Raw genomic sequence first — 19,178 nt, forward strand, 5'->3', positions numbered from 1 at the left:
TTAACTAAATGAAAAAAGTTGAAAAGTCGACTTTTCGTTTCAACTATAGAACCCTACTACTCATCACTAGACCCAGTCGGCTAGTTTTTTGAATCGCCCACGGTGTATCACACCTACAGTTTTTCTACAATGCCGAACGTCTAGCAGTAAAAGCAGACAAAAGGCGATACATTTTCTTATCAATTGACTAAGAGAAAAGCTGGTTGCTATGGAATAGGTCATTCCTTCTGTTGGCGATGCGACACTGTTCAAAATACAACCCTATTAACATGCAGCGCTGTTGTGCAACTCTATTTCAAATCTGACGATTTGCATGTATCGGTCTGCATCAACCACTTGAACAGCTATTAGCGAAAATTCTAGAACAAAAACAAGAAGCAGCTAGTCGTCAGGAGCAACAGCTTTTATTGCACCAGCAACAGCTTCAAAAACAGTTTGATATGTTTGAACGCCAAGAGAGATACATGGTCACTTAGCAGCAGGCATTTCAGGTTATTTGCAATTGCGATCCAACACATTCCCCAAGAATGGAGGAAGCTACCCATAATAGTACAGTCATCAAGCACGTTCAATAGAGAAAAACTCATGAACATTTTAGCAAAACAAATTAATGAGGAATTGGTTCCGAGGAATTATTTTTAATGCGTTACATGTGTTTTCAAACCATCAAATCAGAAATTGAAAAATTGATCAGCAAAAACTTGCAAAACCACTCAAAAACTGGCCAATATAAGAATCATAAATGTAAACAATGTGATAGAAGTTAATGACAGCGCTGATACTGTCAATAAGTTAAGTTTGGCAGAATCAGCATTAAACTAAATTAAATTTACCAATAAACAATGTTTGGTAAAGTCAGCATAAGACGAAGTTCAACTAACTCCCAAATATGCAAGTTATGTGGATACAGCATGAAAATGCTCTTATACAAATTAACAAAACTGTCTGAGAAAAAATTATACAAATAAGTATCCTTAAAAAAGGAGAAAAAATTTCACAAACAAGTATCCCTAGAAAAAGGAAAAAAAAAATAAATCTACAAAAGGAGAGAAAATAATAACAGTAAAAATATTCCTAGAAGAAAAATAAGTATCCTTAAGAGGAGGAGAACAAGTTCTACAACTGAAAAGAAAATATCCCTAGAAGGAGGAAAATATTTCTAAATCTGAAAAATAAGCATCATTTAAAAGAACAACATTTTACAATTGCAAAGAAATCCGGAGGCCATCAGAAGTCGATAACTGAGTAAACAAGAGAATTTAAATGTAAGATTATTTTTATTTTTTAAGGAAATATTTTTAACTTCAAAACTGATTAATTATCTTATAAAACAATATCCTTTGAATCATAGACGACTCAGTTGACGATATTACTGGACTATTTAGGAGTATGAAAACAAACAATATGGACACAGAACAGGTTTTACGACTAGTTACACAATCTACGGCAACCACTCCTAAGAGAGTTGGAATTGCTGAAGGTAAACTTTGACAGACTTAGGGCGGGGTTTTCAGTTAAAGATAATCTACATTCTTTTTTTAAACCTAGTTTAATATATGTTTTGTGATTTTCAGTAAAAAGTAACGTTAATTATTATCTTAGTTTAACTGAGTGTTATTGGCCAATTAAACTTAAGTTATAAGTGAGAAGACACAATTAACAAAAACAATGATTTCGGAAAAACAAAAACTTAATATTTTAAGTAAATTGCAATTTTCTGATTTGTTTTGTTTTATTTATTATTGTTTTAAATGTTTATTTAATATTTTTCCAAAATTTTTCATTTTACAAAAGTATTATTTGTAAGAAACAGCTGTTCATTGTTTATGTTTTTGAGTGAAAAGTTGGCAATACTAACAAAATTAACTGAACTTAAATCCATAACTGAAAAACACAATCATCGGTTAAAGTCCGCCTAAATTTGTTTCGAGTTTAATCTAACAGCAAGTTAAGCCTAGTTTAACTGAGTAGTAAGAAACCCGCCCTTACAGTCACAAATACTGTTACTGAATACAGACAAGCAACTATTGACGAAACCAAAAGATGTGACGAAAGTTTGGACATTATTAAATCCCTTCTAAGTTTTAATGGTAAGGATAATTCGTATGTGAATTGGCGAGAAGCAGCAAACAATTCTATGAGTCTTTATGTTAGGGGTAGTCGTAGGTACTTCACAGCATTGACTATTTCTGTACTTAATTTTGATGCTATTATAGCTCGTTTAGATTTTGCCTATGCCGACAAAAGGCCAAATCATATTATTGAACAGGAATTAAGTATTATGAGACAAGGTTCCTTGACTATATTAGATTATTATAACGAAGTGAATAAGAAACTGATTGTATTAATAAATAAGACAATAATGACTCACGGTTCAAATTCTTCTTTGACAAATTAATTGAATAATAAAAATCGTCAATATGCCATATATTTTCATAAATAATGGAAAATATGAATTTATTAGACTATTTTTCGGATTAAAAAATGCACCAAACATTTCCAAAGCGCCATGGATAACATTTTAAGAGACTATATGTATAGGGAAATTTTGCCATGTCTATATAGATTATATAATAGTTTACTCTAAAAATTTAAAAGAACATAGAAAACATTTAAATATGGTAGTCCAAAGACTTAAGAATTCTAATATGATAATCTCCTTGGAAAAATTGAATTTCTTTAAGAAAGAAGTATAGTTTTTGGGTTGTATTCTTGCCCATGGAATAATTAAAACTGATCCAGAAAAAATAGAGACTATAGTAAACTACCCTGAACCTAAAACTCTTAGACAATTAAGAAGATTTCTTATTACAACTGGATACTATAGAAAATTTATAAAGGACTATGCCAAGATTTCAAAACCATTAACAAAATATCTTACTGGAGAGAATGGAAGAATTTCACTATATATGTCCAAGAAGACAGCAGTAGAATTCGATTTAGAGGCACAAACCGCTTTCAATAGATTAAGAAATTTGTTAACTATAAATAATCAGCACGTCCCAACCTTTGAAGAAATAAAACCGGGAATAATCCTGTTAAATCAATACAATGGTTCTGTAAGGATCCCTAACGCTAAACTATGGAATTTATCAGGAAGTTTTTTAATAAAATTTCATAATACCACAATTAATTTAAACGGTATTGATTATTTTGCAATGGAAGTACATGATTGGAAATCGCTTCCACCCATTCTGCAATTAAAATCTAATAAAACAGATATTGAAGAAATTCTTTCTCTTCAAATGATGAAAGAAGTTCAGTTGACCAATGTTCAGGAATTAAGCTCATTATCAATCGAAGGAAGAATTGAGTTTTCTTTTAACATAATACTTTCAATAACAGTAGTCATAATAATTAATTTCACTACATGGAAACAAAAAGACAAAGTAAATTCCACAACAAATAATCAAGGAACTAAGCCTTAGAATCCGCCAGATAGACAATAAGTTATTAGAACATTAAAACAAATTTTCCAAAATGATTCAATCGGGACGATTAAACTAACAAAAGGGGGAGTTATGGAAACAGCATGAAAATGCTCTTATACAAATTTACAAAACTGTCTTAAATAAAACTGACCTAAATAAGTTTCATTGAAACTGAAAATTATTTGCTGACAGTTAATAAAATATTTATAAAAAATTGTTTAAATATGACAATTAGGGCGGGTTTCTTACTACTCAGTTAAACTAGGCTTAACTTGCTGTTAGATTAAACTCGGAACAAATTTAGGCGGACTTTAACCGATGATTGTGTTTTTCAGTTATGGATTTAAGTTCAGTTAACTTAAACATAAACAATGAACAGCTGTTTTTTGCAAATAATACTTTTGTAAAATAAAAAATTTTGGAAAAATATTAAATAAACATTTAAAACAATAATAAATAAAACAAAACAAATCAGAAAATTGTAATTTAGTTAAAATATTAAGTTTTTGTTCTTCCGAAATCATTGTTTTATTGTTTTTGTTAATTGTATCTTCTCACTTATAACTTAAGTTTAATTGGCCAATAACACTCAGTTAAACTAAGATAATAAGTAACGTTACTGTTTACTGAAAAACACAAAACATATATTAAACTAGGTTTAAACAAAGAATGTAGATTATCTTTATCTGAAAAAACCGCCCTTAGAATTAAGAAAATTAAGTAATTAATTGTAAGACGCGGTATAATTCATAGTGTTAAGTTAATAAAGTAAAAATTAAAATATATATTTTTTTAAATATAAATTAAACAATTTAATTTGCAGCCGGTCTAATTACACAATAGTTCAATAAATCGATATTGCTGTGCAAGCACACACATGCTGGTACAACGTGACGATCGGAGCTCTGCTGGTGGTAAAGCCGATTGAGTGAAGACAGACTTAGCTGCAATTCGAAGCCGTGCGATCGAATAATAAAATATCTTTTATTTTGATTTAATTTGGTAAATAAATTAAATATTGTTTAACATAAAATCCATATATTAATCCTTGTATAAGTTAAATGACAAATAAAGTAATTATACTTAATATCAATTTGATCTTTGTTTAAAATTACTAAGGGCTGTCGTCTGAGCCCTAATATATATTTTTTTTGGTTAAATAGATTAGAAGTTCCTAACTACAAATAAGCAGCAAACAAATTCTAATAAGAATTCAGCACAAACAAGAGCTATCGATAACAGTATTGATAACTGGTTTCATCATAAACATGTAAAAAAGAACAGTGACAATTAAGTGAAATTTCGATCCTGTGACTACCAGTCACAATTTGAAGAGAAAAAGGAGAATTATTGGAAGGCATATCCTGGAAAAGTGACTACGAAAATATAGAGGGAAGAACCTGTGAAGTTATAAAGCAAATTCCTATGTATATGTGTATGTAAGTATGGAACATTTGCAAAGTAAGGTAACAGAGTTAACTGGCGCTCTAAACGCCGTTCTAAACCAGCTAAAAACTCTGGATCAGAGAACACTGGATTTAGAACGTAGGCCCAGTAATCCTCCGGTTGTTGAGGGCGAAAGTCCTCCTCGCCCCCCTGCGTGCTCCAACCACAGAAACTGAATTGAACGAAATAGGAAAACTTCCCGACTGTGTAAAGGAATTGCAGTCTTTCGAGAGTGACCCTACGCAGTATGTATCCTGGATACATAGCGTGGAGAGTATCCTGAAGGACTATGAGATCGTCCGGCTGAAGCCGATATATAGGGCTATTGTTCAGGCTATACGCCGAAAATGTAGAGGAAAGGCTGATGCCGCCCTTACCTCCTACAACATATTCGATGAAGATTGGGCATCGATAAAGAACTGTCTTTCTCTGCATTATGCAGACAAAAGAGATGTTCGCACACTAGAACATCAGTTAACCCAACTAGCCCAGAAGAGTATGAACGTAGACGAGTTCTACGCTACAGTAAATCACCAGTTCTCCCTGATCATAAATAAGCTGAAGACGGAAACTTACTCTGAGGAAACGACTAACGTTTTAATAGAGACTTATAGGAATAGGACACTGGAAGTTTTCATAAGGGGTCTTAACGGCGAGCTGTCAAAGATGATAATGCTCATGAAGCCCAAGACACTTCCTGAGGCATATTCGCAATGTTTAGAATTGAGAAATACCAATTACAGGAGTCAGATCTCCCTGCATTCGGTTAATGGTCAGAATAGGGTCCAGGTTCCAATGGGATTCAATAACTTTCCGAATCACCACCCAAGTAAGACTCGAAACCAAGCTTCCTTTCAAAAGTTTGTACCGAAAACCCGGTATCAACCTCAAGCGAACCCTTTTGTAAACCGACAATTCGAGCCACGGCGTGTTGCGCAACAGCCTGCTCCCCACAGACCAGAACCAATGGACATAGATCAGAGTACGCAATCAAGGGGGACCGGAAACCGACCATGGAATAACCACAAAAGGCGGGCCTTTTCGGAACAGGTTCGTCCCGGGTCGGCACAACACCCGTTTAAACAACAGAGAATTTTTAACATTACACAAGAGGACAATGAGGGCGAACAGGCCGACAACGAAATAAATTTTCGGACTCATGCCTTTCCGGCTTACCTTACGTAAGCAATGAATTAAAGGATGGCTCAATAATAAAATTTTTAATAGACACAGGGGCTACCAAAAACTTTGTTGAGCCAGCCTTATGCCCCAGTTCAAAGAAATTAGATAAACCATTTTATGTTCGTACTGCATCAGGGAGAATACAAATTAGTGAGAAGGTAAAGGGAAATTCTTTGCCCCATTTGGTAACGATACGACAATTACATTCTATGTACTACCGGGATTCACATCTTTCAATGGTATAATAGAGCTTCGAGCTATAATAGACCACAAAAATAATACACTGACAATCTCGCCAGGGATCAGTATACCACTTAGAATTCAGACATTGAACGAAATTAACGTACTTCCATCATGCACTACATTGAGTGACCTTATAGCCGAATTTAGTGACATATTTGGACCAATAAATAACGAATTGGCAGCAACATCTATCATCATTGAGATACGGTGTACCACTGATAAGCCAATATACTCAAAGAGTTATCCTTATCCAGCTTGTATGCGTGTAGGGTATGTACAAATGGTTCAATGATCCTCTATATCCTTTCACTGCCCAAGGAAGGAAAGGTTACAGACTTACCGTTTAACACGTTGCTGGTTAATGAGAAAGAGACATATGGCATCACCAAACCATGCATGCGAATCAACAACAATACCGTGTGTGAGGAAAAGAGCTTGAGAAAACTCCCTGAAGATGATTGTGTTCGAATTATCATCAAAGGAGGTGAAGCAAAATGTTCATACAGATCCTGTGAAGAAGAGGTTGTCGAACTTGTTATGGAAGACACCATATTCATTACCAATTTTAGAAGTAGTCTCCAGAGTGGTAACGTTACTAAATTCCTTTCGGGAACCTACGCAGTGCGACTTAACAACGAAAAAGTTAAAATAGAAAACGTTACGTACACCAGCCGGAGCGAGACATCTATACAAATTCTACGCCAGATCGTCACAACCATCCTAGAAGAAAGGCGGCAGCTTGACATAGGTTATCTTCACAATATGAGTTTACAAAACATAAAAAATTTAGAAAATCTAGACATAAAATACCATTACTCTATAGTAGCCTATCATTCCTAGGCTACCTATGCTGGAAAGCTTTATACTCTCAAGTGCGTCTCCCTCCGCTGCAGAGCACGAGCAACGTGGCATGTAAACCCCAATCTGCGGGACGCAGATTTTTGGCAAGGGAGGAGTTAACACGATCGAGTATACATGAGCGGGAAAAATCTACACAAGGTTGTGCTGACGGTGCCCACACGCAAGCTAGTATGCAGATTCATATTTCGTCTGGAAGATTGCACAACGTGGGAATGGAATAAGTTGTATCGGCAGAATTATTTAGATTTAAGCATTTGAAAAATATTGATAGAGTTAGTTTTACTTGGGAAATTGACCAAAGCGGTCGTTAAATAAAATTGTAAACCTGAAATTAACGTGTTTCATTTATAGTAGACAAGTCGGTGTCCACTTAAAAATAATTTTTTTTTTATATTCGCATAACGAAGGAAGTTAACTTCAATATCCATATGTAACAATCGAAATCTTTTAAATATTACAAATACAAATTGTATTCCAAAATTATTGTCCAGTGATAATCACAATTGTACAATTATAAATAATCAGCACGTTCCAACCTTTGAAGAAATAAAACCTGGAATAATCCTGTTAAATCAATACAATGGTTCTGTAAGGATCCCTAACGCCAAACTATGGAATTTATCAGTAAGTTTTTTAATAAAATTTCATAATATCACAATTAATTTAAACGGTATTGATTGTTTTGCAATGGAAGTACATGATTGGAAACCGCTTCCACCCATTATGCAATTAACATCTTATAACACAGATATTGAAGAAATTCTTTCTCTTCAAATGATGAAAGATGTCCAGTTGACCAATATTCAGGAATTAAGCTCATTATCAATTGAAGGAAGAATTGAGTTTTCTTTTAACATAATACTTTCAATGACAGTAATCATTATTATTATTTACACTATATGGAAATAAAAAGACAAAGTAAATTCCACAACCAATAATCAAGGAACTAAGCCAGCAACTTCACATCCTGAGAATCCGTCAGATAGACAACAAGTTATTAGAACATTAAAACAAATTTTTCAAAATGATTCAATCGGGACGATTAAACTAACAAAAGGGGGAGTTATGGAAACAGCATGAAAATGCTCTTATACAAATTTACAAAACTGTCTTAAATAAAGCCGACCTAAATAAGTTTCATTGAACCTGAAAATTATTTGCTGACATTTAATAAAATATTTAAAAAAAAATTATTTAAATTAAGAAAGTTAAGTAATTAATTGTAAGACGCGGTGTAATTCATAGTGTTAAGTTAATAATGTAAAAGTGAAAATTAAAATATATTTAGCTGCAATTCGAAGCCGTGTGATCGAATAATAAAATATATTTTATATTGATTTAATTTGATTTGGTAAATAAATTAAATATTGTTTAACATAAAATTCATATATTAATCCTTGTATAAGTTAAATGACAAATAAAGTAATTATACTAAATATCAATTTGATCTTTGTTAAAATTACTAAGGGCTGTCGGCTGAGCCCTAATATATATTTTTTTTGTTAAGTAGATTGGAAGTTCTTAACTACAATTAGGCAGCAAACAAATTCTAATAAGAATTCAGCACAAACAAGAGCTATCGATAACAGTATTGATAACTGGTTTCATCATAATGTCGAGTTTCAACTGTACAAATATTGGGCCAACATAAATCGCCCCAAACTGACCTCAACAAAGCATATTGCAAAAGGACGCTAATCGTAACAACATTTCATTTGTGATACAACAAAAACAATAACAAATTTTGTGACAACAGTTCTTTTACTGAACATAGCAGGAATAGATCTTGTCGAAGAATTTGGTCTTTGGAAAATACCAATCAACACATTTTGCAAGTCCATTTTAATAATAATAATCGACAATCAATTCAACTTACACATCATATAGTTCTACAAGCAACATTAAAAGATGCAACCAAACAAGCAGTTCTTCACCATCGTGGCCCAGGAAATCGAAAGATCTTTCTGGCAACGATCTACTATCATTTTTTAAGCGCCGATCATGATTGTCAGTCAGTCGACGGTTGTTTACTATTTGGTGAACGTATTGTAATACTACAAGTATATAGGAACAGAGTTCTAAGAATTCTACACAAGGGACATCAAGGTATTGACCCAACATTGATTAACAAATTGAAGTCTATGTTCGACTATGTCCACATTGTCAAACAAACACGAAATCACCAGCAAAGACATCATTATCACATCATTGATCCTGGCCAATATCAACTAAACCGCTCCAACGCGTTCATATTGATATTGCCATTCCTATTCGTTTACAGTACTACTTAGTCATAGTAGACTATTATTCAAAATGGCAGGAGGTATACCGAACCTTTCGTTGATATAATTAAAACTGAAATTAAAAAGCCAAACGATAATGATTTAAAAGACAACAAAAATCTTCAAGAATTTTTATCACAATATCGTTCGACTCCTAACTCAAATTGTGTGGAAGAGAAAACTCCCTCGTAACTATTCATTGGTCGAAAACTTCGTACGGAAATGGATCTCATAAAACCAAAGTTTCTCCTAATGTTACAAGTAACACAAAAATGGAAGCACAATATAAAAGAAAATATGGCGCAGGGTATCATGAATTTCAGATAAATCAACAAGTTTTCATAAAAACTTACAAGAACAATATGATGACATGGCGTCCAGACATTATAATCGAAAAGATTGGTCATGAGAATTACAATGTGAAAATCAAAGATGCGGATACAGACAGAATTATAAAATCACATGCTAATCAGATTCGTGAACAATTCATAGATGAGAATCCCCATAATTCTATGTCTTACAATTTACAACCATTATTTAACCAAACAGTTGAAGATGCACAACCACAACAGGATAGTCTCCAGCTAGATATTCAAAATGGCAATGAATTGGTCAATACATCTTCAAATACTGATGACATTCCAAATGAAAACATTTCGTTACCATGCAGGCGTTCCACGCGTAATAAGCGTACTGCAGCATGACACCACTACTACGAGGTTCGTCATTAACAAGAAGGGAAATGTTGGGTATGCGACGCTGTTTAAAATACAACACTTCATTAATATAAGAACGTGTGTTTTATTACCGTAAGGTCACAACAAGAAGCTTGTCGATAAAGCCATTTTGGTCGGGCAAAGCTAACTTGATAAAAATTTGTGAACAAATTCACAATCTTAAATATGTAAAGGAAACATTTCTCCAAATTCAGCAATTTTTATTTAATACCTGTAAAATTTAAATTGAAGCATTTTGATGGAGAAGAGGAAGATGGGTGATGTCGAATGCAAAGGCCCTCCGGCATATAAACGAGATAATTCTGTTGAAGGAAAAAAATCCGAAGAAAAACAAGCCAGATGCTTAAGAATTCGTCAGTGACCGAGGATAAGTCGGATCAGCTAGACAAAACTAATGAAATTTCAGACAAAGGACTGAATAACAATGACAATATTGCCCATCTAAAGTGGCAGAGGAAGAATTTTTGAATCTGAAAATTAAAATCAAGTTAGAACTTGAAAAAGCGGGTAATATATGTACAACAGCAGACATTTGATCAATCAATACTCGGCCATTCTTTGGTTATACGTGCCATTGGATAAATGCATGTTTTGAAAGAAAGTCTGTGACTTTAGACTGTAAAAGATTTACAGGTTCCCATACCTATGTAAAAATAAATGAAATTATCGAAGAAATATACAATGGTTACAACCTCAATAATAGAAAAAATAGTTATTACAGTGACAGACAATGTGTCAAATTTCATAAAAACTTTTAAAGATTATGGAATTGAGAGTTTTTATGACTCAGTGGATAACTTAAATGAAGTCGATGAGTTCGATTGCCATAATGACGATATCAAAAAATATGTATCTTCCTGCTCATTTAAGATGTTGTCCGCACACCCTAAACTTTTTAGCTACCACGGATTCGAATCAAATTTGAAAAAGTATTCAAGTGTCGATTTTCATAAGAAGGTAAAAATTCTTTCGTGTTTTGGACTCTATCACTCCTCCATTTTGTTATGATGATTTTGCATATTACCAGAAATCCCGATTCAGCTGCGAAGTTGATGGAATATCGTACCGCATATTACTTAATTTGTCTGAGAAGAATATAAAAGCTGTTTTAATATGCTGATTTTCCCGGAATATTGGCGTAAGATAACAGCATGTCCGGTTCCTAAAAAGTACAAAGATATGTCTTATGTCGGTTACTGTAAAAGACCCAAAACATCTGATAAAACTGAAAATTGAGGAACAATTTGAATAGAATAGAGATGATTCCTGAAAGAACATATCAACATTAAACTGTATAAACGATATAATAAACAGAATTGAAGCACTCAAGACGAATGGAAATCATACAATTGGAGTCTGTACCGACATAGGAAAAGCCTATGATAACACAGATAGAACTACATTATGTCACATACCTTTAAAAGGGAACAACTACGTCATATAACGGTAAATCAGGCGCTAGGCGTAATATTTAATTTATCATTCTTGCAGCAGGCGACATTTCTCGAGGAAATTAGATTTTTATCCGTTAATCTAAGATCTGTGGAAGATATCTCCTCCAGTATAAAGATTGTATTGAGTTTCCGGAGGAATTTGGTATTACCTTTATAAAGTCAAAAGGGTGTAGTATTATTTAGACTAAAAAACAGCAGGATAATTGACATCAGGAATGCCTTAAAAGCTGCGCATAATTAGTGAAAACAACATATTCGACTAAATCATGGATCCATAATACAGCCGACTGATCTATGATGCCTTTAAAAGGTGGACATGGCACCTTTAACCATTCTCCTAACAACCTAACCCAAAGTTATTTGCCGTTTTATAACTCTAGCTATCAGGGTCAAATGACTTGAAAATCCCACTCAAATCTCAACAATTCCAATTATGTTCATGTGATTGTTATATTAATTAACATATAATTAGATGAATGAAGATTTCCAAACAAAGCTTTAAATCTGTTTAAAGTTATAAATAAATATAATTAAAAAACGTATCGCTCATTTACATGAAGATAATTTAAAATTGATAGATTCTGAAGTTTTAGATTATACTTTTTTTAGATTTTAAGTAAATGAACGATATGTATAAAAGTAATTGCTGTTAAAAATATATTAAAAATCTAAAAAGTTAATAGATATAGTAAATTTTGTGTTATAAAAAGTAAAAATAAAGTGAGCACCATAAAAATCATGGAAAGATAAATAAAATTTAGTTGTATTTTTTTCTTAAATTTTAAAAAATATAAACAAAAATATTGTATAAATAAAGAAAAAGTGCACTGGCTAAGGAAAAAGCATTTAGAGAGATAAAACAAATGCTTTTTTATTTAACATTATTTAAATTAAAGGTAAAATATACTTTGTTTTGTAATATAACATAGCAAACGCTAAGCGTTACAATAGAAATTGTTTGGAAATTGAAAAAAAGGAAATAAACTTAATACATTACTGGTTTTTGAAATCTAAATTTCTAAATTTTGTAATTTTTTTCAACAACTTTCCCATTAGTCCCTCCATTGACCCAATAGTTTTAACAAACTATACTAATGTTTAAAGAAAATAAATAGTGTCTTACCTTCTCTCTCTCTCGCTCTCTCTTTTTCTCTAAATCCTGCAAACTAAAACCATTAACACATACCCACACCCCTATAGATTCCTAAAAAAACTCTAGCCTTATTCTTGCCTCGATTTGTAATTTCACTAAAAAGCCTACTTAGCAAAGATTAGTTTGTATTATTGTTTCTTTTTTTTTTTTTTTTTTGCCTGCAAACAAACTTACCACTGGCACAGCCCGCTGTCACAGCAGCAGTTATTACACTGAACTCATTCCCTTCGTGTACGTTTAGGCCTTGAAACTGCAATTGAATCGCCCGCTGTTGAGGAATCTGTAGTACTTGATAGATTAACTGTTGAATATGTTGAATTTGTAGTATGATTACCTAGTTTATCAACGCCTCGAATCTTTTTGCTTGCCACCGATTGTGCGGTAACTTGCAGCGATATCGCATGTGTATTTAATTTCTCCGCCAAGAGCAAATCTTTTAAGCCTTTCATTTTTTGACTATACAATGTTATAACTGGTCTCTTGAACATATAGTGCAAAGGATCTTCTTCGTCTATCACAGGTGTCGGTGAGGGCGCCGTCGTTAGAGTTGGTATTAATGCTGACGACGACGATGATGATTGTTCCGATCGCGTATTGCTCATATTACAGTCTGTTAGGGTGTTTGATTTTGTTGTTGTATCGTTTAGTGATGATGTTGTTGCTTCATTTTTTGGAGTTTTTGCTTTTTTATCTGTACCATTGGTGGTCTCGTCATGTTGATTGTTAAGTTTTTGTTGTTCTGCAAATGGTTGTCCGCCGCCTTGTAGCAGGAAGTCGGGATTTAGGATTTTTTCTCCACATGCTGCTGTTAAATCGGCCAATGTTGTTGGCATTTCACATTTTTTACCATCATTGCATTTCTGGAGGAAAAAAAGTGTTTTCATATTTTTAATTTAAAACAAAAAATATAGGTATTATTTTTTCTCAAAAAGCTTTTTTAAAAAGACATTTTCATTACAAGTTTTTTGGTTAAAAATGTATTATCCCTAAAAGCTTTTTCATAAAAAGATTTTTCACAAAAGATATTTTCACATAATGCTATTTTTATTTAAAGCTTTTTCATAAAAAGTTCTTTTTCGCAAAAAGTTATTTGTATAAAAAGTTTTTTTTTTCATAAAAAGCTACTTTAATTAAAAACTTTTCAATAAAAAGCTCTTTTTATTAAAAGATTTTTTCACAAAAAGCTCTTTTTATTAAAGGCTTTTTCATAAACCTATTTTCATAAAAAAGATATTTTTATTAAAAGAATTTTCATAAAAAGCTATTTTAATTAAAAGCTTCCATTAAAAGCTTTTTTTATTAAAAGTTTTTCGTAAAAAGCTATTTTTATTAAAGGCTTTTTCATAAAAAAGCTATTTTTATTAAAAGAATTTTCATAAAAAGCTAATTTCATTAGAAGATTTTTCATAAAAAACATTTTCATTAGAAGCTATTTTCATTAAAAACACTCAAAAAAAGCTCTTTTTATAAAGAGCTATTTTTATTAAAAGCTCTTTTTATAAAGAGCAATTTTCATTAAAAGCTCTTTTTATTAAAATCCATTTTCATTATAGGCTTTCTCATAAAAGATTTCCTTTTAAAAAATTGTTTTCATATAAAGCTATTTCAAACATATTTTATAAAAAGCTTTTCATAAAAATTCTTTTTATTAAAGTATTTTTTGAAGCTTTTCCTCAAAAAGCTCTTTTTATAAAAAGGTTTATCCTTCAAAGCATTTTCATTAAAAAGCTTTTAACAAAAAAAAAAAAGGTTTTTGATAAAAGTTTGTTTTAAGAAGAAAACAATTTTTTATAATAAGATTTCACTTTTTTCCACTCACCTCTTCCTTTTTAAAAGCTCTTTTTATAAAGAGCAATTTTCATTAAAAGCTCCTTTTTATTAAAATCTATTTTCATTATAGGCTTTTTCATAAAAGATTTCCTTTTAAAAAGTTGTTTTCATATAAAGCTATTTCAAACATATTTTATAAAAAGCTTTTCATAAAAATTCTTTTTATTAAAATATTTTTTGAAGCTTTTCCTCAAAAAGCTCTTTTTATAAAAAGGTTTATCCTTCAAAGCATTTTCATTAAAAAGCTTTTAACAAAAAAAAAAGGTTTTTGATAAAAGTTTGTTTTAAGAAGAAAACTATTTTTTATAATAAGATTTCACTTTTTTCCACTCACCTCTTCCTTTTTAACTAAATTATTATTTCCCTCGATATGCTGTGACGAACTCATGTCACCTGCGTTCGCCTTTTGTGCTTTAGCCTCATTTGTAGTCTCATCATGATCACGATGTTGCTGCTGTTGTTCAGCTGTTGTTTGTACATTCGAACCACGAACCGCCTGCGGTTCATCTTCGGGTACTTTAATAACAACCTGAGAACGTACATCATAATCAAATTTACATATATTATTCACCAGCGGTTTAGCCCAACCAATATGTAGAATAGGCGTTAAACTATCCTCTTCCCACTGACAAATGCCATCATAAAATCGTAATAGATTTGCAAATACTTCAGAATCACGTAATATGCTACGAGCGGAATGACCGGAACTCTCGGTTTTCATAACATACGGTATCATTTCATTAGCTATATCCAAAAGTTCTTTGTAGATTTCTTCGTCATCGCGACACTGATACGTGTACAAGCGTATAACATCGGCCGCATTAGCCCAAGCGGCAAAAGCCTCACGATATTTATTTAGACGATTGAAATAGTTACCCTGATAGGTATAGGGATAAACATGATGATTTTTATAATGAGCCTTGGCCGATTCAATAGCCTCTCGATAAAGTTGATCACAGGTTACTCGTTTTGAGGTAGGATTTATTTCTTCCAATTCACCAAGAGTGCCTAAATTAAAAAAACATATTTTAGTTTGAAATTAAAGTTTAATAACCTATAAATAACCCACCTAAAGCCATAGGATATTTTCTTAAATGACCCATATCATAGAGTAACCACAATAATCTTTGCTGTAGTTCTTGTACTTCCACGCAATCACTATTCGCCGATAAAGAAATGTTTATAGCCGATGCTATAGCTGCAACCTCCATGGGTTTATCACATACCACTGCCAGACCCCCTAAATATAACCATGAGCCCGATTCTATGCCTGAAGTTATATCCTGGCCACGTTTATCCTCACTGCCCTTACCATGCCAAGTTATTTCTATAGTTTCCAAACGTTTATTACCGAATACAACCCAGGCATGATCCTCCGATATAGCTAAACGCACATCTCTATAGCCCAAGAGTTGACAACCAGCTACAACAGCTAAAGCGACACCGAAGCAATCCAACTTATTACCCGACAAGTAACTATAAAGATTTTGTAAGTGTGCACGATCTTTATAACTGCTGCGTATCAAGGAATGCCAGATAACATCTGATACCTTTTTAATAACTTCCCTAGTAGCTTGTCGGCTATTGCAGGTCGATGATACTTTTGGTTTCTCGACTATAGAGAGAATACTTTGAAATTTTTTGTAAAGACCCGACACCAGTTCGTAAGTAACTTCGGGAAAGGGTACAGAATTTCCTGTTATTATATCATTATGGGCTAAAAATATATAACAGAGTTAAAATAATGGAAAATAGGATCTAGTTCAATATTTCTGCAAAAAAAATTAACCGAATGTACCATAACATATACGTATATAATTTAATCGCGATATCGTTATTAATTTGATGAGTTAAATACGAGTAAGTGATTTTTCTGAATTATACTTTGTATTTATTAAACACAAATTTTAAACTTTAGAAAATTTGTAACGTCTTTTTTTGAAATTACTATTGAAATCCAAAACATGTGGCAATATTTCCAAAAAAGCAGGAACAAATATGAATTGAAACACCTTGAACTTATACGAAACAACAAAAACTCACATTGATAACAAAAACATACAAAATGCATAAATAACAAAAATAAAAAAAACAACAAATTTAATAATACACACCTGCCGCTGATAAACCACTGCCCACAATACCAACCAAAGATGATGGTGTTACTGCTGATGAGGATGAGCTTGCTGAGGCATGTTCGGCAGCTGATGCTGCAGCTGCTTGGGCAGCATCTCCAGTCGTAAGAGACAATTCAATGTAGCCAGCTACAATTGATAACAATGTCAAATCGGGCTCCACATTTTGTGTATGGTACAGTTCCAATGAACGTTTAAAAAAATTCACAACATCATTGATGGATTTTAATGGAAACAAACTAGGATCCAAGGGTGAAGTCAATGATATCAAGGGACTGTTACTAGCACTACGCGTCACAGTGGCCATTATAATTATAATTTAGAAATTACAATGAACGGACAATGTTTTAGGAATTATTAAGAACAAATAAGTTTTTCCTGCTGTCTCTTTATTCCTCCAGAATTTAGTTTTAGGCAATGATGATGATGATGAGGCCAATTAAAAATGTTATACTAACTGCGTTTACACTACTCCTTCTAGCCACCGTTGTTGACACAATGCAACTGTTCTTTTAATTCGTACTTGTAGTTTTTTTGTTTAGTTCTTTCAATTATATTTTTTTTCGAATTTTTTTTTCTTATTCCTGTACTTTAGGTACAGGGTTGACTGCTGACTGGCTGGCTGGTTGTTTGGTTATTTGGCTACCAGTTGACGACGCCACAAGTTGACAAACCACTTTTGTTTCGCCTGTTTTGCACCTTGTTCGCCAAAACTGCAATGCCACATTAGCGAGCGCATCTGTTTTGCTGAAACTCCTTCTTACAACAATATCAGCATTATTTCATTGCAAACATTTAAAATGAATTTTTTAGTTTTTTATTTTTGTATCCTTTTTTTGGCAATTTGGTTTTCATGTAATTTAATAGTAATTTTTACACACTTTTCAGCATGTTGATTCTAATTTGCAATCTATGATTCACGCAAAATATGACAAATTCCTTTACGAAATCACGACAACGACGATTACGACGACCCTTTTGCCCTTGTAACACCCCCTTTCTGGGAAAGAAACAAATTACTTCGCACACTTTTTGATTTCGTGTTCCACACTTTCTCTTGTGTTAAAAAAACAACAACAAAACTCTAATTACATATCGCTATTGAAATAAAATTTTTTCGTCACACTAAAATATGATGAAATTATCTTGTTTTTTTATTGTAATATTTAATTTCTATACTTCACTTAATATTTTTAAATATCTCTGTTATATTTAGTTTATTAATGTTTTTATTATTTTTTAATTTAGTTTTTATTGAAAATTTTAGTATTTTCCACTTATTACGTCTTTGTTTTTCTTTTTACTGCGGCGTGTTTACAAACATGATATATCCGAGTAAGAGTTGCCATATTCTATTCTTTGATACCTTAATGCCAGATTGTTGTAATTTACAATTATGGCACATTTAACAAGGTAGAACTAGTAAGAATATGAATTTGTTATTAACTTTATTTTCGTTAGAAGGGTGTATATAAGTTTGTCATTTCATTTGTAATTTCTTCTATATACTTTTCCGACCATATAAAGTATATATTCTGAGTCCTTATAGATAGCGGAGTAGATGTTCGTCTGTATGTATGTTGAAGTTTTCAGAATAAACCAGATATCTACGAGTACCGAATCTTCAATAATTCTATCAGACGTACTTTCAAAACGTTCGATTTATTGTTAATAACTAACTCCCTTTAGATCATTGGGATAAAAGTTAACACTGATATACTGCGTACGTACAAAAATTACACAGGCCAACAAAATTTGAAAAAAGTTGAAAACCAGAGACCTAAGTAAACTTTGGATTGAGGAGTCCTGAATCCGATTTTGCTCTCAGAAAACTTTATTTTAAACTCGACAGATTGGTCTTTTAGACGACATAACAGATTTTATAAATAAAGGTATCATCGCGCTCTTATAGCGTCTCAATTATTACCAAAACAGGGTTATTCAAACTTTATGATACATTATTTGCCAAACATGATGTGATTGGTAAATTTTGAGGATAGATTCGGATTCAGCGTGCTCAATCCTTTAGAAAAGTATACTTTAGTGTCTTCCATATAAAGTGGACTTCTGAAAAACACCTAATAGTAAATAACTCATGAATTAAGAATGTTAGTAAGGTAAAATTATACTCCGGATCGGTTCATAATTGGTCATATATTCTCCCATATAAAGCCCTCATCTCAAAAGCACTTAATTGTACATAACGCTTTACTTAATTAAGATATCGGAATAAAATTCTACAGGAATATATATTTTGTACATATACAAATCATTCAACGACTATTTTCCGGATCGATCTATTATTTGTTTATTATTTAAGCTTTCAAAATTTATAAAATGAAAATTTTTATAAGTATTCGGCGTGTTAAAAGGGTGTAAAGGGTATTTAAGACTCTAACTTGTTTTTCAGTGCATTTTATTTTA

The 19,178-nt window shown here is 32.3% G+C and overlaps 1 protein-coding gene across 6 annotated transcripts; it reads right to left on the minus strand.

Moving 5' to 3' along the window:
• Positions 1 to 10,203: 10,203 nt before the first annotated feature.
• LOC119611634 (menin) lies at positions 10,204 to 18,080 on the minus strand. Of its 6 annotated transcripts, none has more exons than XM_037967272.1 (6): positions 16,734 to 18,080; positions 15,689 to 16,336; positions 14,954 to 15,627; positions 13,124 to 13,649; positions 12,964 to 13,057; positions 10,204 to 12,304 (listed from the first exon to the last, which is right to left on the minus strand). In XM_037967272.1, exons 1-5 carry the CDS (start codon positions 17,059 to 17,061, stop codon positions 13,008 to 13,010), a joined length of 2,226 nt encoding a protein of 741 aa, XP_037823200.1. In that variant the 5' UTR covers positions 17,062 to 18,080; the 3' UTR covers positions 10,204 to 12,304; positions 12,964 to 13,007. The 6 variants fall into 6 exon arrangements, with proteins under 6 accessions (XP_037823200.1, XP_037823198.1, XP_037823196.1 ...); XM_037967270.1 differs by having other exon boundaries at positions 12,964 to 13,069; XM_037967268.1 differs by having other exon boundaries at positions 12,964 to 13,649.
• Between the last annotated feature and the right edge of the window lie 1,098 nt (positions 18,081 to 19,178).

This window comes from Lucilia sericata, unplaced genomic scaffold, assembly GCF_015586225.1.
Source record: "Lucilia sericata isolate MDLA Ls3-8-SP2 unplaced genomic scaffold, ASM1558622v1 Contig001499F_arrow, whole genome shotgun sequence".
NCBI lineage: Eukaryota > Metazoa > Arthropoda > Insecta > Diptera > Calliphoridae > Lucilia > Lucilia sericata.